This window comes from Lodderomyces beijingensis, assembly GCF_963989305.1.
Source record: "Lodderomyces beijingensis strain CBS 14171 genome assembly, chromosome: 7".
NCBI lineage: Eukaryota > Fungi > Ascomycota > Pichiomycetes > Serinales > Debaryomycetaceae > Lodderomyces > Lodderomyces beijingensis.
In genome coordinates this window covers 368,643-391,538 of record NC_089976.1, presented here as the reverse complement: position 1 = coordinate 391,538, position 22,896 = coordinate 368,643, and the positions used below count along the sequence as shown (strand labels likewise).

Below are 22,896 nucleotides of genomic sequence, written 5' to 3'. Positions count from 1 at the left end.
ACTCACTTGAAACTCCCATGCTTGAACAAAACACCGCTGCAACTCTCACCCTTCAACCTCTATCGCTCTAGATCACGCTGGGAACGACTATGGGAGACTAGACGGTGCCACCATTCGAATCTCGAGAGTTAACAGATGACTACCGAAGAAGTAGCGTAGTTTTCACGCTTAATCTCCGGGAAAAGCTCGTCGTTGCTTGTCTCGTCTCCAACAGCCTCATTTATCGGTCAAAAGCCTCGCACTCAACTGTGTGGGGCTCCACGCCCAATTCTCCCGCGTTTTGGTGGGAGGGAGGTAATCATTTCAAAGTCACGTGACTCTTGTTGCCACCCACTCACTTAAAGCTCCCATGGTTGAACAAGACACCGCCATAACTCTCACCCTAGAAGCTCTGTTGCTTTAAATCAGGCTGAAAGAGGCTATCGGAGACTAAACGAGGCCACCATTCGAATCTCGAGAGTCAAAAGATGGCTACCGAAGAAGTAGCGTAGTTTTCACGCTTAATCTCCGGAACAAGCTCGTCCTTGCTCATCTCGCCTCCAACACCCTTATTTATCTGCCAAAAGTCCCACACTCAACTGCGTTGTTCTCCTGGCCCACTTCTCCAGAGGGGAGGTAATCATTCCCACGTCACGTGAAGTTTCGTTGCTGTTGGCTCCTAAATTTCGGGTTTTTCTTCCACCCACACACGGAGTGAGTCCGAGAGTGAGAACTGAGAGACAGGTTCAATTTGAAAAATGTTGCCAATAGGGCCTGTTGTCAAAACTCGGATCTCTTCCACCAATGTGTTGAGAAAGACAGGTAGGTAGAACAAAGGGTGCCCGGCAGGTTTGGTATACTTTCGCTTCTTCGTTCTGGTCTTTAATTGATAGAGAACCATGTCGTCATACAATGTTACGTCCGTGAAATCATTCATGGAGGCCATGCTGCCGATGATCCAAGAATTGTCCAGACTACCACTCCAGCAGCCAGACGCCAAATTGGGCAACAAACTTGGCAAATTCGACTCAGAACCAGCCAGGATCACACCTATGGATAGCATAATTGGCAGGTTCAAGGACGTCACGATCGAATCGGTGAACCACCTTACAAATACTAGCCAGTCGTCGCATGATGTGCTCGTGTCTCAAATTGAAAAAGACTGCGCCAGGATAAGTCGAGGTCGTCGTCATGATGAGCTGGAAATGTTTACGTTGGTAAAGACGCTAGTGGAGGACTCCCAGAGTGACGAGCAGCTCCAGTCGTCGCTATTCGATATCTTGGGGTTTGAAGAGTTTGAGCTCATTTCGAAAATAGTGCAGAATAAACTGGCATTGGCAACCTACCATGCCCAAGTCAGCTCGTTGTTGACTGCGGAAGAACGAGCGCAAATATTGGTTGACAACCACAACCGAACAAAGAACCAGGCCATTTTGCCGAAAAATTTCGGCAACAGCCAAAAATACCCGCATGTATACAAGAAGCAAGACACAGTGAATCTTGCTAGTGTCACTGGTGGCAAGTTTAGCTTGCCCAAAGGTAGTACACGACAATCGTATGCTACCCACGAAGAACTCATAATTCCATACCCTGATGAGTCACCAAACAAATGGATCAAGGGAAATCAGCTAGTCAAAGTCAAAGAGTTGGATTTCTTGTGTCGCGGAACATTCAAAAATTACACTAGTTTAAACAAGATGCAAAGCTTGGTTTACCCCGTGGCATACGACACTAACGAAAACATGTTGGTTTGTGCGCCCACCGGTGCAGGCAAGACGGATGTGGCGCTCTTGACCATCTTGCATACGATTCACCAATTTGTCACCGAGACCGTGGGCGAAGATGGCGACGTTGCCGTGGATATAGACTACGATGAGTTTAAAATCATCTATGTGGCACCACTCAAGGCATTGGCCGCGGAGATTGTCGAGAAGTACGCCAAAAAGTTGGCGTGGTTGGGCATCCACGTGCGGGAGTTGACTGGTGACATGCAATTGACGCGACTGGAAATCATGAGCACCCAAGTTATAGTGACCACACCTGAAAAGTGGGATGTTGTGACGAGAAAACTGAATGGCGATAGCGAGCTTGTGGCCAAGGTAAAGTTGTTGATCATTGACGAAGTGCACCTCTTGCACGAAGACCGTGGTTCCGTTATCGAGACCTTGGTTGCTCGTACGCTTCGACAAGTGGAGAGCACCCAGCTGATGATCCGAGTCGTTGGTTTATCGGCAACGTTGCCAAATTACATGGACGTGGCCGATTTCTTGGGGGTCAATCGGCAAGTGGGCATGTTTTACTTTGACCAATCGTTTCGACCCATCCCGTTGCAGCAGCAAGTTATGGGTGTTCGCGGCAAAGCGGGTTCAAAATTGGCCAGGGAAAACTTGAACAAGATATCGTACGAGAAACTAGCCGAGTATGTCAACCAGGGCTTACAAGTGATGGTATTTGTCCATGCTCGTAAGGAGACGGTCAACACCGCCCGGAATTTTATCCAAATGGCACAAGAGCACAACGAAATGGACCTTTTTGATTGCTCAGAAAATGACTCTTATGAGAAATACAAAAGAGAGGCAGCTCAAAAGCATCGATCAAAAGAGTTGCGAGAGTTGTTTCCCTACGGGTTTGGCACGCATCACGCCGGTATGCTTCGAAGCGATCGTAACTTGACCGAAAAGATGTTTGAGAGTGGTGCCATCAAGGTGTTGTGTTGTACTTCCACCTTGGCCTGGGGTGTCAACTTACCGGCAGCGGTGGTGATCATCAAGGGCACCCAAGTCTACAACTCCAAGGAAGGTGGATTTGCAGACTTGGGCATTTCGGACGTTATCCAGATCTTTGGCCGTGCTGGTAGACCGCAGTTTGAGAAATTCGGTATTGGTATCTTGTGCACCACCAGCGACAAGATGGACAGTTACATTTCCTTGTTGACGCAGCAGCACCCCATCGAGTCCAAACTCCGAGAGAAAATCACCGATAACTTGAACGCAGAAATCTCGCTCGGCACAGTGACCAATGTTGACGAAGGTGTGCAGTGGCTCGGCTACACTTATATGGTGACCAGAATGAAAAAGAACCCGTTTGCTTACGCCTTGTCGTGGCAAGAATTGCAAGAGGACCCACTTTTGATCAACAAGAGGCGAGAAATGATTATCGCCTCGGCCAAGAGATTACACAATTTGCAAATGATCATATACGATGAAGAAACTGCCGCATTCACACCAAAAGATTTGGGGAGAATCGCCTCGGATTTCTATTTACTAAGCAACTCGGTTGAGATTTTCAATCAGATGTTCAACCCGCTCGCCACTGAAGCAGACGTGCTTTCGATGATTAGCACCAGTAGTGAATTCGACAGCATCAAATTCCGCGAAGAAGAAGCCAAGGAGTTGAAAATGTTGATGGAAGAAGACTCGCCATGCCAGATTGCAGCTGAAGTCGAGTCGCCGCAGGGAAAGACAAACATCTTGCTACAGGCGTTTATCTCGCAGGCAGTGATCAAAGAGTCGGCCTTGATTTCAGACTCAAACTACGTGGCTCAAAACTCCGCTAGAATCTGCAGAGCATTGTTTCTCGTGGCGATGAATCGAAGATGGGGTAAAGTAATGGATGTTATGTTGTCCATGTGCAAATCCATCGACAAGAGGATCTGGTCATTCGAGCATCCAATGTGCCAATTTGACTTGCCCGAGTCTGTGTTGAGAAACATTAAAAGCAAAAATCCCTCCATGGAGATGTTGCGCGACATGGAACCGGGTGACTTGGGCGAGTTTGTCAATAACAAGCTGATGGGCTCGACCTTGTACAAATTGGTGGGCAAATTTCCCTATATCGAAATTTATTCGGAGATTTTCCCCATCACCACCAACGTGATGCGAGTGCATGTTGAGCTTGTGCCGGACTTTATCTGGGATGAACGGTACCATGGCCATGCGCAGATCTTTTGGCTCACAGTTGAGGAATCCGATAAGCTGAACGTGTTGCATGTTGAGAAATTCATCTTGAGCAAGAGACAAGCCGTCAACAGTAATAGTGGAAACAATGCACACGAGATGAACTTTATGATCCCGCTATCTGATCCATTACCGCCGCAGGTTGTCATCAAGGTCGTCTCGGATATATGGATTGGAGCGGAAACGGTGCACCCAGTATCGTTCCAGCATCTCATCAGACCGCAGAACGAAACCATCAAAACTGAACTTTTGCGGTTGCTGCCCTTGCCGGTGACGGCGTTGCACAACAAAGAAATTGAACACATCTACTCCTCCAGATTCAAGTATTTCAACCCGATGCAGACCATGGTGTTCCACAGCTTGTACAACACCAACGAGTCTGCGTTTGTTGGCTCACCAACGGGTTCAGGCAAGACCGTTGTGGCTGAATTAGCAATCTGGCACGCGTTCAACGAGTTCCCCGGCTCCAAAATCGTCTACATTGCGCCGATGAAGGCGCTTGTGCGTGAAAGGGTCGACGACTGGAAGAAGCGTATATGTGGTGGCAGCACCAAGCATAAACTCGTCGAGTTGACAGGTGACTCTTTACCAAGCACTGCTGAGGTGAAAGAAGCAGACATTATCATCACCACACCGGAAAAGTTTGATGGTATATCACGTAATTGGCAAACGAGAAAATTCGTGCAGCAAGTCTCGCTAGTAATTATGGATGAGATCCATCTTTTGGCCAGTGACCGTGGTCCCATTTTGGAAATGATTGTGAGTCGTATGAACTATATCGGATCGCGACTCAAGAGACCCGTGCGGTTGTTGGGCATGTCAACCGCGGTATCCAACGCGTTCGACATGGCAGGCTGGCTTGGTGTTAAGCTGGCGTTGTTCAACTTTCCGCAATCGGTGAGACCAGTTCCCTTGCAGATGTATATTGATGGGTTCCCCGATAACCTTGCATTTTGCCCCTTGATGAAAACTATGAACAAGCCGGCGTTTATGGCTATAAAGCAGCATTCGCCCGAGAAACCCGTGTTGATATTCGTTGCATCGCGTCGTCAAACACGGTTGACTGCGTTGGACTTGATCCACTTGTGCGGCATGGAAAGCAACCCTAGGAGATTCCTAAAAATGGACGAAATTGAATTGCAGGAGATTTTGGAAAAGGTCAAAGATGACACCTTGAGATTATCCTTGCAGTTTGGAATGGGTTTACATCATGCCGGACTCGTCGAATCCGATCGTCAAATCTCGCACAAGTTGTTTGAGGCAGGCAAGATCCAGATTTTGGTGGCCACCTCGACCTTGGCCTGGGGTGTGAATTTGCCTGCCCATTTGGTGATTATCAAGGGCACGCAGTTTTTCGATGCCAAGATTGAAGGGTATCGAGACATGGACTTGACCGACATCTTGCAAATGATGGGCCGGGCGGGACGTCCCGCATTTGACACGAGTGGTATCGCGATAGTGTACACCAAGGAATCCAAAAAGATTTTCTATAAACATTTTTTGAATCTCGGGTTCCCAGTCGAGTCCTCCTTGCACAAGGTGTTGGACAATCACATTGGTGCCGAGATTTCAGCGGGCACTATAACAACGAGGGAAGAAGCCATGGATTTCTTGACTTGGACGTTTCTATTCCGCAGGGCGCACAACAACCCTGCATACTACGGAATCGACGACGTGTCCCAGTATGGTATATCAAAGTATTTGGCGGGACTCATTGACCTGACAATAGACAATTTGGTTGACTCCAAGTGTTTAACAACCGCGGGCGCCAATGCATTGTACGCTACCCCCTTTTTGCACATTTCCTCGTATTATTATCTTTCCCACATGACGATGCGGAACTTTGTCAAGAAGGTGAAGCCAGATTTGGATTTCAGACACTGTCTCATGTTGCTTTGCGAAGCTGCCGAGTATGACGAATTAGCCACTCGACATGGAGAAGAGTTGATCAATGCCGAAATGTCGATGGCGATGCGGTACCCTGCCGAGGATCTAGAGCGCGAGTTCATCTGGGACCCCCACGTCAAGGCGTATTTGTTGATTCAAGCATTCATGAGTCGGGTCGAGCTACCAATAGCTGATTACTCACAGGATACCGTTTCAGTGTTGGATCAAGCTTTGCGTATCTTGCAAGCTTACATCGACGCTGCTGCCGAGTTGGGCTATTTGCAAGCGGTGATCAACTTGATTGAGTTGATGCAGTGCATTAAGCAGCGGTACTGGTACGACGATGACCCAGTGACGGCACTTCCTGGATTGAAATTGCTGCCCAAGAATGACGATAAGGGAAAGAAGAACAAGAAGACGACAAGTTTGGATGAATTGGGAAGGATGAAACGCGGACAAATGTTTAACTTTGCTGAACGTGTTGGTGTGCGTGGAGAGAACATTGAACTCAAGCATGGAGAAATGGTTCATGTCGACGACGAAGAAGCACGCAGGCAATTTGTCCGAGTCGCCTCGCATATACCTACTGGTAATTTGCGCATCAAACAAGACCAACTGGATAAATGCCGAGTTTCGCTCACCAACGGCAATGCACCGTTGAACGACGAGTTCAAGTTGTATTGCCCTTACTTTCCCAAGCCTCAGAGGGAATCGTGGTTTGTGATTGTGCATGATGGAACGGAGTTGGTGTTGCTCAAACGTGCCTCGCCAAGATTTGTGCAGTCGAAGCGGATAGTAGAGTGCGACTTGGACGTGACGGAGGACTTGTTCCACAAGAGGTACAACATTGCGGTGGTCAACGATGGCATGGATACACGATACGACGGCGAAATCGAGTTCTTATAGATTGTGGGAGATGAATAGAAAGACAAAGAAATAGAAATAATCGCGTCGAATGCAATAAATATTTATTCAAAGAAATCATCATCATCATCATCACCTGTCTTTCCTTCTCCTTCTCCTTCACCTTCTTTTCCTTTTCCACCTTCCTCTTTAGCATCAGCTTTGGCTTCAGGCGCATCGATTTCCCGAGCGGGTTTCTCCCTCTCCGGCTTATAGCTCAGCTTCACCCGCTTACCACTCAACACATCGTCCACCGTGAACCCCACTTTCCCCTGGTCCATCAACCGCTCAACTTCTTTGCGAAACTCGAGTCTGCGAGCCTCGGTCTTCCTTAACCCGCGCTTGACGTTAGGATCACTCATATCCTCGGTGGTCTCACTTGGGTAAAGCGAGATGTATTTTTCCAGGTTGGGGAAAAGCACCACGTACATCAAGTCTATCTCGCCGTGCTTAAGCTGTTTCCTGGCCTTTTTGATATCTTTGCGAACTTGCGTCTTGGCCACGTCGTCGAATGCCCTGCGTAGTTGTTTCAATTTGCGGATGGCTTTCTTGCGCTCAAAGAACCGCACCATGTGGTATTTCGACGCATTGTGTTTTTCCTTCAAGTTATGCTGGGCGTTGGAGAGCTCCACGTCTAGTGCCTTGAGCGCTCTCTCGTATTCGATGCGTTTGTCAGCTGGGAGTTTGGTGTTTTTGGCGAGGGCCCGTTCAATGTCTCTTTTCTTCTTCTTGAGTTTGGCGGAGGAGTTGGAGTTGAGCGCTTGCGAGACTTGCACGGGGTCATGTCTCGACGTTGTTCTGGTCTTGGTCGATTTGGGCATTACTTGAGAGTGGAGGGGAGGCGGTGAGATGAGATGAGATGCGATGAGATGGATGGGTTGTGGGACTAAATATTTAGGACTCGGATAATAACTTTTTCTACTATTGCGTGCGCACATTAGCTGAGATGTTGGCGATGTTCTTTTGACAACGTCAGACCCTGGCTCGAGTCAAGATTGAACCTAGGTTCTTTGAATAGACTTTGACTTTGACTTTGACTTGGTCTTGATTTTGATTTTGGCTTTTAATTACATCAGCGATGGGGATCTTGGAGAAAATAGCCCAGATTCAAGAAGAGTTATCACGAACTCAAAAGAATAAAGCCACGGAATACCACATTGGTCTACTCAAGGGTAAACTTGCTAGGTACCGAAGAGAGCTACTCGAACCACAACCTGGCCAAGGTGGAGGCGGCGGCGGACAAGGGTTTGAAGTGGCCAAAGCTGGAGACGCACGGGTCTCGTTGATTGGGTTCCCCTCGGTGGGTAAGTCTTCGTTCTTGTCCAAGGTGACCAATACCAAGTCGGAGGCAGCCAATTACGAATTCACCACCTTGACCTCGGTGGGCGGGATCTTGGAGTATAATGGAGCCGAAGTGCAAATTGTTGATTTGCCCGGTATCATCAAAGCTGCAGCCCAGGGTAAAGGTCGAGGCAGGCAAGTTATTGCGGTGTCGCGTACTTCCGATTTGATTTTGATGGTGCTAGATGCTACAAAAAGCGAAGATCAGCGACTGATTTTGGAGAACGAGTTGGAGTCGATGGGGATCAGGTTGAATAAAAAGCGACCCGATGTTGTGATAACGTTGAAGAAGACCGGTGGTGTCAAGATGAGCTCGATTATCCCACCTAAATATCTAGACGAGAAGCTCGTTACTGCCATTTTGAAAGATTACAAGATCTTGAATGCACAAGTTTTGATTCGAGATGAGAATGTCACCATTGATGATTTCATCGATGTGATTAATGAGCAGCACATCTCATACATCAAATGTCTTTATGTGTACAATAAAATCGATGCTGTTAGTTTGGAAGAATGCGATCGGTTAGCGAGAGAGCCAAACACTGTGGTGATGTCGTGCGAGCTAGATTTGGGCATTGAAGACTTGAAAGAAGAAATCTGGAGACAGTTGGACTTGTTACGGTTGTACACCAAGCGTAGAGGAGTGTTGCCGAATCTAAACGACCCCATGGTTGTGAGAAACAAGAGCACCGTTTTGGAAGTTTGTGACTCGATCCATCGCGATATGAAGAACCAGTTCAAGTACGCCATGATCTGGGGGTCGAGCGCTAAGCACTCACCTCAGAAATGTGGATTGAACCATGCCGTGCACGATGAAGACGTGGTGCAAATATTTACCAAGTAAACACATCTGACTTTTAAAACACTTTTGCATTCTGCTAGGGCCGGCCCGAGAGATGAATCTCTACATCCCCATCCCCACATCTCTTTATTTCTATCAAAATTTGGCATCGCTGAGTGATCTCCTGCTCAACACGTTTATTTTGCAAAGGGTGTTCAACTGCTGGAGAAATGAAAAATCAAAACCAACGCGCGTCCCATCGCGTGGTGATAATCCGTTACTCTTCGCCCTCCCTACCCTCACCACCACCCTCGACGCGATGAACGACAAATTCAATGATTTACCGGGGATAGATACAACAAGCCAAGAGGTGTTTGAGACTTCTGACACCGAGGCAGACCAAGCACCAGCACAAGTTTCAAACGAGGAGTTTCTAAGTAGCGCACGGTTTGATGAGTCAAGAAAACAATTTCTTAACCAAGTTGTCACCAATCGAGGGTTTGATTTCTCGGGCAATGTCACCAATCTCAGTGGGTACCAAGTCAAGGAAGTGAGCGAGACTCGGGAGGACAAGTTGAGCCGAATACGCAGAGAATTGGATGAGATGAGAGTTGAAGACGGAGAGGAGGAAGGTGACGATGATGGGGGTGATGAGGAAAGGAGAGTCCCGGTGGTTGATGAGTTGTATTCTGCCTTGTTAGCTTTGAAGCTGAATCGGCCGGTGAAACCAAAGATTTTCCAAGCCGATGACATGCGGTTGGACTCGATTTTCGAGTTGGATAGTCCGACGGCGGGCATTAAAGCTTCGCAATGGCGACAGCTTGGCGAGTTTGAACAAGAGTTGAGCCAATTGGAAAAGAGAATAGGTCCAAGCGACGCTTCATCACAATCTGTGCAGTTTGCAGTGAACGATCTTCGACGAAAACTAGACACTATAGAACACCCCGAAAATTGCATCACTGCAATTGAAAAGCAAATGGAGTCGCTTTTCAAAGAGATCAACAAGTTGGAGTTGAATAAAAAGGTATTTGGAATTGAAGAAACACCAAAGTTGAAAGTCGACAAGATTGACAACATCTATAACGTCTTGCCCAACTTGAAGCAGTACGCTGACCATGCGCCTATTTTGTTGGAGAGATTGAAAACTTTGAATTCTGTTCATAACGAGATTATCGATGCGGTTGAATTTGCAAACAGCCTAGACGCAACTATACACGATGCAATTGAAGATATGAAAAAGTGGGACCAATCAATTAACGGCTTGAATGAAAAGATTGATTCTTCAAAGCTGATATTTGAATCGAATCAAGCCAAGATAGAGGAGAGAGTTGATGAATTGGTGAACAAAGTGAATCTTTTGCAAAAAAAAAACAGCGCAGCCAGCTAGCATCAACGACATAGATAGATAGCATTATTATCAGCATCAGCATCAAATACATGTTATATCATTTCTTTTTTATTCTTTGGTTGGTTTCATTGACTCCTTTGACTTCTAGACAACGCCTTTGACTTCCAGATAAGAGTCGCTTGCATTGAACGTCTGCCGTGGTCTTGCTCGCTTGTGTTAACCTCGTGGAAGTTCACGTCGCTTGTGCTTACCATATTCGCGCCTTAATAATACATCAAATAATTTGGGATCACGTGATGCTGAACTTTCAATGCCCACTCGTCATCTCCGTCTTTCGTCCCTGCTCCCCCCACGATTTATATAAACCCTTTTAATTCTTCAATTGCATCCCGTTTTTCTTGAGTTTTTCCCAATCCCAGCGTCTGAAACCAAATCAATTACATATAATGTTGAGAAGAACAACGGTGCGCAGGTTGACAACGTTAACCAGAAACAAACCAATCAAACTCACTCCAAGGTTACTCCTTTCAACCCCACACAACGTGACGCCAGTTCGTACATTTGCATCGCAACTAGCTCAAGTTAAAACCCCGCCAAACCTCCAAAATGAACCAGTCAAGAATTTTGGATTCAACGATACAAAGGACTGGGACTTGCTTCGCGCATCCCTTACCAAATTCACCGATGAAGGCGCATTGCAAGTGCCGCTTGTGATTGGGGGCAACAAGATCCATCGCGACCAAACGTTGCCCCAGTTGAACCCAGCCAACCACTCGCACAACTTGGCCGATGTGTCGCAGGCTACCGCCGACGATGTGCGCGCGGCAATCGACGCTGCCAAAAGGGCCAAGTTGAAGTGGTCCCAGACGTCATTTACCGATCGAGCTGCGATCTTTTTGAAAGCGGCCGATTTAATCTCGACCAAGTACAGATACGACATGTTGGCTGCCACGATGTTGGGACAGGGCAAGAACGTGTACCAAGCTGAAATCGATTGCGTTGCTGAACTCATTGATTTTTTCAAGTTTAACGTCAAGTATGCCGAGGAGTTGTACGGCGTGCAGCCTATTCAAACTAGCGCCGGGGTGTGGAACCGTAGTGAGTACCGTCCCTTGGAAGGTTTTGTTTATGCTGTTACTCCGTTCAATTTCACTGCCATTGCTGCAAACCTTGTTGGTGCTCCCGCGTTGATGGGCAACACCGTGGTTTGGAAACCAAGTGCCACGGCCGCATTGTCCAATTACTTGCTCTTGACGATTTTGGAGGAGGCCGGCTTGCCCAGCGGTGTGATCAACTTTGTGCCCGGTAACCCCGTCGAGGTGACCGATGTTGTACTTGCCGATCGCGATTTTGCAGCGTTGCATTTCACTGGTTCCACCGATGTTTTCAAAAAACTTTATCATGAAATTAGCTCCAATGTTGCCAAGGACAAGTACCGCGACTTTCCTAGAATTGTCGGTGAAACTGGGGGCAAGAACTTCCACTTGATCCATCCTAGTGCTTCATTGCACCATTCGGTTTTAAGTACGTTGAGAGGCGCCTTTGAATACCAGGGACAAAAATGCTCGGCCACGTCGAGAGTCTACGTTCCAGAATCGTTGTGGCCCGAGTTTGTCAATGTCTTGAGCTCGAAAATGGCTCAGATTAGCATTGGCAACACTGCGGACTCGACTGCTCTCAACTCGTTTATGGGACCCGTGATTCACGAGCCCAGTTTCAACAAGTTGGCTGCTGCTATTGATCATGCCAAGGAAGACCCCGAGTTGGAAATCATCAGCGGCGGTGGCTACGATTCAAGCCAAGGCTACTATGTCCAACCAACATTGATCAAGACCACCAACCCCAACCACGAATACTTGACCAAGGAGTTCTTTGGGCCCATATTGACCGCGTACGTATACCCCGACTCACAATTTGAGCAGATTATGGAATCGATTGACTCCGTGACAAAGTACGGATTGACCGGCTCGATATTCGCTAGAGATAGAGATGCAGTTAGAGCAGCTGAAGAGAACTTGAGGTATGCTGCAGGTAACTTCTACATCAACGACAAGTCCACTGGTGCTGTTGTTGGACAACAATGGTTTGGCGGTGCTCGCGCTTCAGGTACCAACGATAAAGCTGGCAGTGGCAATATCCTTTCGAGATTTGTTTCTGTTAGAAACATCAAGGAGAACTTTTACGAGTTGACTGACTTTAAATACCCTTCAAACTATCAGTAATAGTCACAGAATATTAAACCGGACATTCGTATTTTAATTTTTGGAAATAAAATGAACCTGAATCGTAGAAGGACTCTGGACCCCTCATCCAAAAATCCATCATGTTTTCACCATGAAACATCTCATAAAGCGTAAAAAAAAAAGAAGCAAACAAAAACTAGAACAATCAAAACCTCTTCTTTGCCTCCCTCTTTCCTCTTGTTGTTTTTTTTTTTCAGTTCTTGAAAGGACGACTACTTACACGCGACATATAAGTAGGACTACCCTGTTGTGGCACAGGCCGAGGCAAGTTCACCACCCGGCCCAACCCAGAACAAACAGGACACAACTCCATATCCAACAAGAAACGAACCATGCCTGAGCCACGACATCTTCCGCACAACACTCCTCCTAGTCTCGGATCACCGGGAGAGACCCGCAAGGGAGCAGCCAGTGGGCCCGGTGGTGGTCCGTAGCCTTGGTACGGGACATAGGTGGTGCATCCGAAATAGTTTGGAGCATAGTTGGTGCTCACGTGATTATATGTATTTCTTGGGGCAAGCGAGTCCCAGCAGTCTTTGCAAGTGCGGCCGTTTTTGAGCTTGTAGCCTGTGTTATTGCATTTCTTGCACCTGTAGTTGCGTGGATATGTGAATGGTAATTGCGGCTGGTCTTGTGGTGGGAGTGGTGGCGCCGATGAGTGTTGAAACGACGAGGGCGGTGAAGATGATGATGCCGGGGGAAATTGGGATGTGTGTGAGTATGGCAAGGACTGGGTTCTTGGTGGCATTGCTGGTGGCGGTCTAGGTTGTTGTGGCCTGGTATGAGACGACGATGATGACGATGAGGGTACACCAGGTGTGTTTATTGCCTCTTGATAACTTGGTGGTTCATCCTCTGGTCTCCCCATTTTCCTAACTCTCTATTTCTTGATAATTTGCTATTTCAGTGACGACTCAGTCAACAGTGGTTTGGGATCAGTTGAGTTGACGATTGGCGCAAGGTTATAAGAAAAAAGTGGGTGGTTGGCAAGAGTGGGTGTTGGGTGGTTGAAAAGGGTGTGGTGCAGAGGATATCAAGCAAGATGGAGTGTAGAAAGTGTGACTGGTACTGATATCCAAGAGTGTTTTGCGGCTTAGCAAAGTTCGGAGATGAGATATTTCAGTTACCATCGCCATCCGCCTCCACCAACCAGCCAACACTCACCAGCCCACCTCCACCCAAACCCGAGCCCAGACTTGTATCGTACTGCAGGAACAAACAAGAGAAATTTCATTTACATTGTTTTGAAGGAGTAGCAAGTAGGTAGAAAGGCAGTGCGTCGCTCTTGTTAACAATAGGCTGACAGCGGTGAAATGATGTGCATGTGGTGCGTATTTCTTATCGCGAATGTTGAGCCGATCACTTCGATGGATCTACAGTCTGGCACGGCATTCCTGCTGGAGTCGTCTTGACAAGGTCCGCCATGAAGTGAAGGGAGGCCACATTGAAAAAACAATACAATACGAATTTGCTGCCGTTGTCCATTCTACACTGTCTCCATCCGTATAGATATGGCCCCTTTTTCTCATTTTTTTTTTGTCTCTTTGGTTCGGACTCTCTAGGTCTCCAGGGCGCTGACTCTGTCGGATAAAGTGGGTATTATGCCGAGTTTCGTGGTAGTGGTGAATGAAGGGGGAAGGGGTAGGGATCTAACTCTAGGTAAACTCGCTGCACTGGCATCTAAATATGCATATATAGAAGCTCAAAGGCACCCGGTAACGGCATTCGCGACTTCAAGGTGATTTTCCACGAGATGCTGTTTCCTTGAACCAAGTCTATCAGAAACGGCAGGTGGGAAAACAGCAAAAGTGAATATTTCTTAATAGTAGAATGGTTTCTAATGTGGGAAGGGAGAACACAAGCTCACATTGATGAAGGGTCTCACGGCGTGCTGAACTATATTGTCTACTTCCAGCAGCAGCCAGAATCCCTCCCACTGAGCCCCTATATTGCACCCCGTTTCTGGCTTTCGTTATGAACGTTTCGTTGGTCGGCCCTCCAACCAATTTTGCCAGTCGTGATCGTGGTGTGAAGAAATTGACTATTCTCTCTTTGGCTTGGTACCCTTGAACTTCTCAGTCATTCGGCGGATGATAAAAGTAAACAATGCCGATAATACACCCACGGGCGGGAACAAGTCAATCAACGTCCAAAGTTTGCTCGGCTTGACTTCATATACAACCAGCTCGATCTGTTGATGCAACTGCTGCAAAGTACCCGAGTTGTCAATGACAATATCGCTTCTATAGTTTCGTTCGGCATTGGGCATCTGAAGGCCAATACGGTTCTCGGCGTCCTTTGCTGTCAACTCGGGATTGCGTTTGAGCAACCTCTCCACCTGCAACTCCGGCGTCGTTGACACTGTGACTATTAGCCCGCACACTAGATACAACTGCGACTCAAAAAGGAGAGGCACGTCCAAGATGACCAAACTCCTGAGACTGATGTAGGCCCGCAAGATCTGCTTGGCGATTTCCCACTTCACTGCCGGGTGCACGATCGAATTCAAGGTTCTCAATCTGCGCCTGTCGTGAAACACCACCTGTCCCAACGTTGCCCGATTAAGGCTCTTGTCCGTCGCGTTGACCAAGTCGGGCACGTCTTTGAACGCTTTGACTATCTTGTTGTAAGCGGGCCTGCCTGGCTCGACAACTTCCCTAGCGATCAAATCGGCATCTACAACGGTAAGCTTATACTTTCGTTGCAATTCTTGCGAGACTGTAGATTTACCGCATGCTATCCCACCAGTAAGTCCGACTATAAGCATGGTTGTGGAATCTTGCTTTGCCAGTGGTTGAGTTCCTCGTACGCAACTACACACGAGATCAAGTGAGTGGAAAGAGACGCACATCAGGAGCGCATATTTTTGGAGCGAATTTCTTTCAACGCAACACACATATATATTCATCGCGATGCCCTATTATATGCAATGAATGGGTTCGCTTTGAAGGTTCACGTTCTAGGAGCCGGGTCAATAGGATCCCTAGTAGCCCATGAGCTAAGGCAGCAGTTCCCCAACACATTGGCAGCGACGGTGCTCGTGCGGCCCGAGCGCAGGGTCGAAGAGCCCACGCATATTCGGTTGAAGCGACTATACGATTTATCGATCCCCGACCTGAGCGTCGAGGTGCAAACGGCCAAACCCAGCATGAAAGACGACGTCATAGAGAACTTGATCGTGACTACCAAAGCGTTCCAGACTCAGGCTGCGATCCTGCCGTACATTGACCGACTAAACTCGGAGTCGAATGTCTTGCTCATCCAAAATGGCATGGGCATGGTCAGCAATTTAACCGACAAGTTTTGGAAACACTCGCTCAACAAGCCTCGTATTTTTGAAGGCATCACCACCCATGGCGTGTTTATGGGCCCTGGTGGGATCGTGAACCATGCTGCTAGGGGCACGATCCAAATCAGCAGCCCTTCTTTCGACTCTGCTTTGAATGAGTTGCCGCTCGTGGTGCAGACGTTGCTCGAGACCCCGCAGCTAAACGCAGAGTACTTGCCCTACGAGGACTTTGTCTTGCGGCAAATGGAGAAATTGGTGGTGAACTGCTGCATCAACCCCTTGACGGCGATCTTTGACGTTGAGAATGGCCATTTGTTACTGGGGGAGCAAGTGCCTAGAATCTGGAAATCAATCATCGCCGAGGCTGTCGATGCGCTCTTGCAGGAGTATCCAATATTGGCCACCATCCCCACCGCCGCGGCGTTTTTGAACCACGGTAGACTTTTAAACTCGGTCATTTCGGTTTGCAGTCTCACTGCGAAAAACAGTTCATCCATGAGACAGGACATGCTAGCGTTGAGAACAACTGAAATTGAGAGCATGAATGGCTACATTGCATACTTGGGGAGAAAACACGGCAGAAACACGCCGACCAATAAGTGGGCGTCGAACTTGGTCCGATCCAAGCTTGACATCGATAGAGGAATCAACAATGCAGCTGCAGATGCACTTTTAAGCCAATAATCCAGACTTTTACTTTTTTTGTTGTCTATTTGGTCTACTTGTCTACTTGTCTAGTTTCTGCTCGAGAACTCTCCTGGCAAGCAAGAGTCTATCCTTATAGAGCGATCCGATTGCCCGCATTTGTGCCTGCTTCACAGGATCAGCATCATTGGCAAACTCCAAGTACTGATGATTTTCGGCTTCGTGGATCACTTTCTTTAGAATTTCAGCAAGCACGATTTGTGAGTGTCTCTTGTATACTGTACTGTCTATATTCCCATTTATAAGAGCTCTCAATCGCCTCGACTCTGCAGGGTTCGATTCCTGGAGTGTAGCCAAGGCAACCTCGGTTCTAAAAGACAACCCGTCTCTATTCAACGTGTAGGTGTCGTAGTAATCGGCATCTTTCAAAAAGTCCACTACAGTTGCAGGCTTCAAAAGCGGTAGGATGTACCGCGATATGTCAAGGTCGTTCCATTTGTTCTCGGGCACTGTGAATCCATACTCCGTCAACAAAAAATCATTGGAGTGTGGACCATAGCTGAGGAACAATTGCTCATCGCTAGCGTATGAGTTTGTCGTGGTGATCTGGAACCCTCGCCCGTCTATTTTCAACGTGCAATGGTCATCGCACGAGTGATTAATAAAGTCAATGTAGGGAGCCATTGTGAAATTATCCAGCGACTCGTGACTAGTGGGGAGGTCCATGTACAAGCAACGCGAGTTAATACATAGCCACGATAACAAGAACTCTTCTTTCGGTAGTAGCTTCGAAACGGTCTCAGCTGTTGTTTTTGAGCTGAGCAATTTTACAACCATGTCGTAGTCGTTTTCAAATCTCTTTTCGAGCTTGTCATTCATCTGCCTCGTGGTGTCTGGAAGTAGCCGTTTCAAATCTTGGCTGTATCTAATCGGCATCAACTCAAATTCACCCATCTCGGGCAACATGTCTATGAAAGGCTTCCAATACGAATGCGGCCTCTTGCGCTCAAACGTCAAGTACATCCCCAAAAGTTGAAACGAGGATAGTCGCAATAGCTCTGGCTTTGTAAGCTGCTTGTAAATTTCCGTAAACTCGTCCTCCTTCACGTCGTACGGAACATAGACATGTCTATCCAACTCCATCTTGTTGAACTTGGCAATGTGGTTCAACACGGTGGTAAAGTTGAGCAAAAAGGCGTGAGGAATGTTCATGATGAGCTCATGGGGCGAAATGCCCGAGGCCGTGGCGGCATAGATACCCCTACCGGAGTCCTCTACATTTTTAACTGTGATTTTGGGAGATATGAATGAATGAGTGGACGGTTTCCTGTCGTCCTCGGTGTATTTAATCCATTCGAGAAGCGCCTCGACTCGCTTGTCGAAATCTAGCATTGAAGGGGAGGGAGGGGGAGGAAGAGTACTTGGTCTGCTTGATCTGATGTGCCCAAGCTGAAATTTTTCAAATGTGCTCCTGCTTTATTAAAACCCCCTTCTCCTACTGATGCCGCCACTTATGAGCACCAAATGAGTCACCCAACCAATACATACACACACCAATGCTGACGTGGCTACAAGATTTCGTTGATGATGGGTTTGGTTTTCTTTTTTAAAAGAAAAAAGATAGATACTGTACTTATATAAATATAACTTTTCCACCCCGCTTAGAACATGTTCAACGTCAACGTGTTTGCAATCGAATTGCTGTCAACTGCATTTTTGAACTCCTCGAAGTTCAACTTGCCATCACCGTCCTTGTCGGCCTCCATCATTGTTTTGTCTACAATCTGCTGGAGCTCTTCGTCTTGTAAATTCTTGCCCACCATCATCTTCATCACAATAAACAACTCTCCGTTTCCGATATACCCGTCTCGATCAATGTCGTATATGTTGAAAGCGAACTTCAACTTGTCCAAATTGGGCGACTTACCGCTGAAAGCAGATAGCCCCATGATAAACTCCTGGAAGTCTATTTGGCCGTCGCCGTCCTTATCGAACACATCCATCAACCGCGCGGCCAAGGGGTTCGATGATATTCCTGGTATCGACAAAAACTCGTTCTTGTCTATTTCTCCCGACCCGTCCTTATCTAGCTTCATGAACCTCTTGCGCAACCGGTCTATTTCCTCCATGCTGAAGTTGGTGTCCTCCATGAGATCACTTAGTAGACTTGACGATGCACCCATCCTCTTGACGTGCGTGTTGCTATAAAAAAATTAGTATGCGTTGAAGATCTGGAAGTCAAAATTGATTCTGCCGAGGTAGGGCAAAAAGCAAACACAGTGGTGGCCGTTGGTTTCAAGATCAATATTAGAGCAAACTGAAGGATGTGTTCTGTTTGAGGCTTGTCTCCACTTCCAGGCTCCTTGGGGTTTAAAAATACATCAACATAATTCTGTCTTTTTTTTTGCTCACTGATTACGGAGCTCATCACACGAGGATCACCACCGTCATACGTCCCAGCAGCAGCAGAAGCAGAAGCAGTAGGGACGATTCCAAACATCCAGAGACTAAGCAAAAGAGTTAAAGGTCTCTCCATTAACTTCATACATTTTTTAAGAATTTTTTTTAAAAAAAAACCTATATTTTACTTACTAGTATCGAGCACGTATCTACCCATGATCTTACCTTCTCCCATCAACTTGAACACTTTTGGCAATTCGCTAAGGCCGACAACTTTTATGGGGCAGTTGACCAAACCCCTGGCAAAGAAATCCAATGCCTCGGAGGTGTCCTGTCTGTTACCGACATAAGATCCCTTGATTTGAATAGTCTTGACAATGGCGAAAAACACCGAGGCAGACACTTTTGAGCCGGCGGGCAAGCCCACCAAAACGACGGTGCCCAAGGGCCTCACATATTTCACAGACTGGTCGATTGCCTCCTCGGATACAGCAACGTTAATCACGGCATGTGGTCCGCCGTTGGTCACTTTTTCAACGGCAGTAACGAGATCTTTCTCCTTGGTGTAATCGAGGTAGGCCTCGGCTCCCAACATTACACAGTACTCTCCCTTGTCGGCACCGCCGTCTATGGCGAGAACCCGGTAGCCCATGGCAATGGCATATTGGATTGCCAAGGATCCCAAGCCGCCGCCAGCACCAGAGACGCAGACCCAGTCTCCTGCTTTCACATTGGCGGTTTTCAAGGCCTTGTACACGGTGACACCAGCACACAAAATGGGGGCTGCTTGCGCCAAGTCTGCATTTTTGGGGATCCTGGCAGCTTGAACCGCGTCGGCCGTGGCATATTGCTCAAACGACCCGTCGTGGGTGTATCCTGATAAATCCGCCTTGGGACAGTTTGGCTCGGCTCCTTGTTCGCAGTACTCGCAGGTCAAGCACGAGCCATTGAGCCACTTGATCCCAGCGTAGTCTCCAATCTTCCAGCCTTGGACATTGTCTCCCATGCCAACGACAACACCAGCGCCCTCGTGGCCGCCAACCAACGGCTTCTTTGTCGGTAAGGGCCAGTCGCCCTTCCACGCGTGCAAGTCGGTGTGGCACACACCGGAGTACTTGACGTGGATCAAAAGTTCATTGGGTTTGGGGGTGGGGACTGGGATATCCTTGTACTCCAACTTGCCTCCGTTGTCCTGAAAGACAACAGCCTTTTGCGTTTTGGGGATTGACTCGGACATGATGTAACTATGAACAACTAATGATACGGTTACTGAAAACTTGTCTCCACTAAGAAGAAGAAAAGCTGCGATACTTAAATGCTGGAGAGGTGTTATCTTGGGTTAACAACAAGCAGGGGCAATCTCCGGTCCCAGCTCTTGCCACTTTTGTAAAAGAAAAGTATGCGGTGGCATGTGTAAACGTATACGATATCACGCAAGACCCGCCCCCCTTACCCCCCGGTGTTTGACCGTAAAGAAGAGGATGCTTGAATCTACCACATGGATCCTTATCTAGCCCCTCTAAAACCCAGATCCCAATTTTTTTTCCCTATTGTTTGTTGATTACCCCTTGCAGAATGCAAGGCCCACCACCCATCAACTCGCGCACAAGCCACCACCTCTTGAGCAAAGAGCCCAGGGCTAGTTGGTCTTCTTCGTCGCTCTTTGCGTTGTGTTAAATTTGCACACCATCTGCTTCCACTTGTGTTCTTTTGCAACCTGTCGAAAATGCAAGTAGATGCGAATGTGGCATCACCAGCTGGGCCGTTTTGGACAGCGGGCTGATTTTTCTTTTCTTTTTGCAATCTTGACGGGAGAAGTAGCCTTACTGTGTGAACGATTGACAGCGAATCGGTACACTTTCTCCCATCTAACACACGTGGGAGGAAAATCTGGCGAGCATTACACGGGCCGGCGGTGTGCTAGAATTATTAAACTTCCTGATTTATGTTCACCACATCGGTGTCGGATTTGATCCCTTACTCGGATCCCTGATTTTAAAGGGGGGTGGGGGGGAGAAACCATAAAAAAAAAAGGAATAGCGTCGAGAGATGTAGTTTAACTCGAATCACGCAAGAGGGTAACCTAAGAGCTCATCGTCATCTTCATTCATCATCATTATTACTCGTATCTCTATCTATCACTCTATCGACTTGCATGCCACCGGATTATTGTTTGGTCCAAAATTTATTTTCGCATCTATTTGCTGGTGTCAAGAACGTATCTGCCCATGATCTTGCCTTCTTCCATCAACTTGAAGACGTCTGGTAACTCGCTGAGACCAACAATCTTGATCGGGCAGTTGACCAACCCTCTGCCAAAAAAGTCCAACGCCTCGGACGTATCTCTTCTGTTTCCAACGTATGAGCCTCTGATTTGGATTGACTTGACGACGGAGTCAAAGACTGGCGCAGTAACTTTCGATCCCGCGGGCAATCCAACCAAGACAACAATACCCAAGGGTCGAACGTAATCGATCGATTGGTTGATGGCATTCTCTGACACCGAGACATTGATGACACCATGAGGTCCGCCATTTGTAGCTTTCTTGACTGCTTCGACAATGTCTTTCTCCTGGGTGAAATCGACGTACGCTTCAGCTCCTAGCTTTTTAACATAGTCTCCCTTTCCGGCACCGCCGTCGATACCAACGACTCTATAGCCCATTGCAGTGGCGTATTGGATTGCCAAGGATCCCAAGCCGCCGCCAGCACCGGAAATGCAGACCCAGTCTCCTGCTTTCAAGCCCGCGGTTTTCAAGGCCTTGTACACGGTGACACCGGCACATAAAATGGGGGCTGCTTGCGCCAAGTCTGCATTTTTGGGGATCCTGGCAGCTTGAACCGCGTCGGCCGTGGCATATTGCTCAAACGACCCGTCGTGGGTGTATCCTGATAAATCCGCCTTGGGACAGTTTGGCTCGGCTCCTTGCTCGCAGTACTCGCAGGTCAAGCACGAGCCATTGAGCCACTTGATCCCAGCGTAGTCTCCAATCTTCCAGCCTTGGACATTGTCCCCCATACCAACGACAACACCAGCGCCCTCGTGGCCGCCAACCAACGGCTTCTTTGTCGGTAAGGGCCAGTCGCCCTTCCACGCGTGCAAGTCGGTGTGGCACACACCGGAGTACTTGACGTGGATCAAAAGCTCATTGGGTTTGGGGGTGGGGACTGGGATATCCTTGTATTCCAACTTGCCTCCGTTGTCCTGAAAGACAACAGCCTTTTGCGTTTTGGGGATTGATTCGGACATGCTTATTAGTCTGTGCAATTGAAGCTGGTGAGCTTTTGATCTTGAAACTTGACGCTTCAACTGGGCAAAACCCAAGGCTTTTATAATGAACATCTAGCCAAACTCCAAATTTAAACACAAACATCGTTTTTTGGTTAAAAACGTGTCGATAAGCCCCCCATCCCCCCCCCAAATAACTCAAACTTTGTCCATTTAGAAAGATCCCTTGGCGGCGTGGACCAGTGTTGCCCAATTTTTGGAGGTTGAGGGAAGGAAATCATGCCTTTACATCTTCCGCTAGTAAACCCCTAACCCCCTTCCCCCCAAAAAATAAAGTAGTGGTGGTGGTGAATTTCAATCCTGGGACTAAATTAGACCCCCGCGCAGCAAACAATCAGATGTTTTTATCGGTGATGATCAGACCGTATCAGACCGTATCAGTGGTTTTACACCATGCAAAAACAAAAAACCAAAATTTAGAGAAGTTCACCATTGCGATCGACAGCTGACCATACTCCGAATCCCGGTTCACGAGCCAATGCCAATCCCGGCATGATCCTCTTCCTCTTCTCCCCCCCCTTTCCCCTATAATCGCAAGGGGAAGTTATCCCAGGTAGCGTCGTGGATTGAGGGTTGGAAAAACGTGCTTGCATGATTTCCTGCCATCTGCGATCAGTGTGTATCATATACAAACTTGCCCATACTTCTCAAGCTGGATGTACCAACAGAATTCACCTTACAGCTTCATCGAACGTGACGGCCCTGGAGTGGCCCGGAAACGCATCAAACTTGAACAACGCCATGAAAGCATGCCACAAGCCGCCTCTTACACACATACACACACATGTGGATCACGCCCAATACGTTTCGCTCTTCTGATCAACCTCGAATCTGT

The 22,896-nt window shown here is 47.7% G+C and overlaps 11 protein-coding genes across 11 annotated transcripts; 5 read left to right on the top strand and 6 right to left on the bottom strand. All coding sequences in view use genetic code 12, as the record gives it.

Moving 5' to 3' along the window:
- Window positions 1-878: 878 nt before the first annotated feature.
- LODBEIA_P54840 (uncharacterized protein) lies at window positions 879-6,728 on the top strand (the record flags this gene model as incomplete). Its single annotated transcript, XM_066975821.1, has 1 exon — window positions 879-6,728. The coding sequence occupies one exon, from the start codon at window positions 879-881 to the stop codon at window positions 6,726-6,728; it is 5,850 nt and encodes a 1,949-aa protein (XP_066832422.1).
- Window positions 6,729-6,790: 62 nt separating this feature from the next.
- Window positions 6,791-7,546, bottom strand: LODBEIA_P54830 (uncharacterized protein; the record flags this gene model as incomplete). Its single annotated transcript, XM_066975820.1, has 1 exon — window positions 6,791-7,546. One exon carries the CDS (start codon window positions 7,544-7,546, stop codon window positions 6,791-6,793), a length of 756 nt encoding a protein of 251 aa, XP_066832421.1.
- Window positions 7,547-7,803: 257 nt separating this feature from the next.
- Window positions 7,804-8,910, top strand: LODBEIA_P54820 (uncharacterized protein; the record flags this gene model as incomplete). Its single annotated transcript, XM_066975819.1, has 1 exon — window positions 7,804-8,910. One exon carries the CDS (start codon window positions 7,804-7,806, stop codon window positions 8,908-8,910), a length of 1,107 nt encoding a protein of 368 aa, XP_066832420.1.
- A 52-nt stretch (window positions 8,911-8,962) lies between these two features.
- Window positions 8,963-10,234, top strand: LODBEIA_P54810 (uncharacterized protein; the record flags this gene model as incomplete). The annotated part of the gene is made up of 1 exon (XM_066975818.1): window positions 8,963-10,234. One exon carries the CDS (start codon window positions 8,963-8,965, stop codon window positions 10,232-10,234), a length of 1,272 nt encoding a protein of 423 aa, XP_066832419.1.
- A 407-nt stretch (window positions 10,235-10,641) lies between these two features.
- LODBEIA_P54800 (uncharacterized protein) lies at window positions 10,642-12,417 on the top strand (the record flags this gene model as incomplete). The annotated part of the gene is made up of 1 exon (XM_066975817.1): window positions 10,642-12,417. The coding sequence occupies one exon, from the start codon at window positions 10,642-10,644 to the stop codon at window positions 12,415-12,417; it is 1,776 nt and encodes a 591-aa protein (XP_066832418.1).
- A 2,062-nt stretch (window positions 12,418-14,479) lies between these two features.
- LODBEIA_P54790 (uncharacterized protein) lies at window positions 14,480-15,205 on the bottom strand (the record flags this gene model as incomplete). Its single annotated transcript, XM_066975815.1, has 1 exon — window positions 14,480-15,205. One exon carries the CDS (start codon window positions 15,203-15,205, stop codon window positions 14,480-14,482), a length of 726 nt encoding a protein of 241 aa, XP_066832417.1.
- A 162-nt stretch (window positions 15,206-15,367) lies between these two features.
- Window positions 15,368-16,411, top strand: LODBEIA_P54780 (uncharacterized protein; the record flags this gene model as incomplete). The annotated part of the gene is made up of 1 exon (XM_066975814.1): window positions 15,368-16,411. One exon carries the CDS (start codon window positions 15,368-15,370, stop codon window positions 16,409-16,411), a length of 1,044 nt encoding a protein of 347 aa, XP_066832416.1.
- Window positions 16,412-16,453: 42 nt separating this feature from the next.
- On the bottom strand, window positions 16,454-17,764 carry LODBEIA_P54770 (uncharacterized protein; the record flags this gene model as incomplete). Its single annotated transcript, XM_066975813.1, has 1 exon — window positions 16,454-17,764. One exon carries the CDS (start codon window positions 17,762-17,764, stop codon window positions 16,454-16,456), a length of 1,311 nt encoding a protein of 436 aa, XP_066832415.1.
- A 269-nt stretch (window positions 17,765-18,033) lies between these two features.
- LODBEIA_P54760 (uncharacterized protein) lies at window positions 18,034-18,555 on the bottom strand (the record flags this gene model as incomplete). Its single annotated transcript, XM_066975812.1, has 1 exon — window positions 18,034-18,555. The coding sequence occupies one exon, from the start codon at window positions 18,553-18,555 to the stop codon at window positions 18,034-18,036; it is 522 nt and encodes a 173-aa protein (XP_066832414.1).
- Window positions 18,556-18,956: 401 nt separating this feature from the next.
- Window positions 18,957-20,889, bottom strand: LODBEIA_P54750 (uncharacterized protein; the record flags this gene model as incomplete). Its single annotated transcript, XM_066975811.1, has 2 exons — window positions 18,957-20,016; window positions 20,843-20,889. The coding sequence occupies 2 exons, from the start codon at window positions 20,887-20,889 to the stop codon at window positions 18,957-18,959; spliced, it is 1,107 nt and encodes a 368-aa protein (XP_066832413.1).
- An 80-nt stretch (window positions 20,890-20,969) lies between these two features.
- On the bottom strand, window positions 20,970-22,022 carry LODBEIA_P54740 (uncharacterized protein; the record flags this gene model as incomplete). The annotated part of the gene is made up of 1 exon (XM_066975810.1): window positions 20,970-22,022. One exon carries the CDS (start codon window positions 22,020-22,022, stop codon window positions 20,970-20,972), a length of 1,053 nt encoding a protein of 350 aa, XP_066832412.1.
- Between the last annotated feature and the right edge of the window lie 874 nt (window positions 22,023-22,896).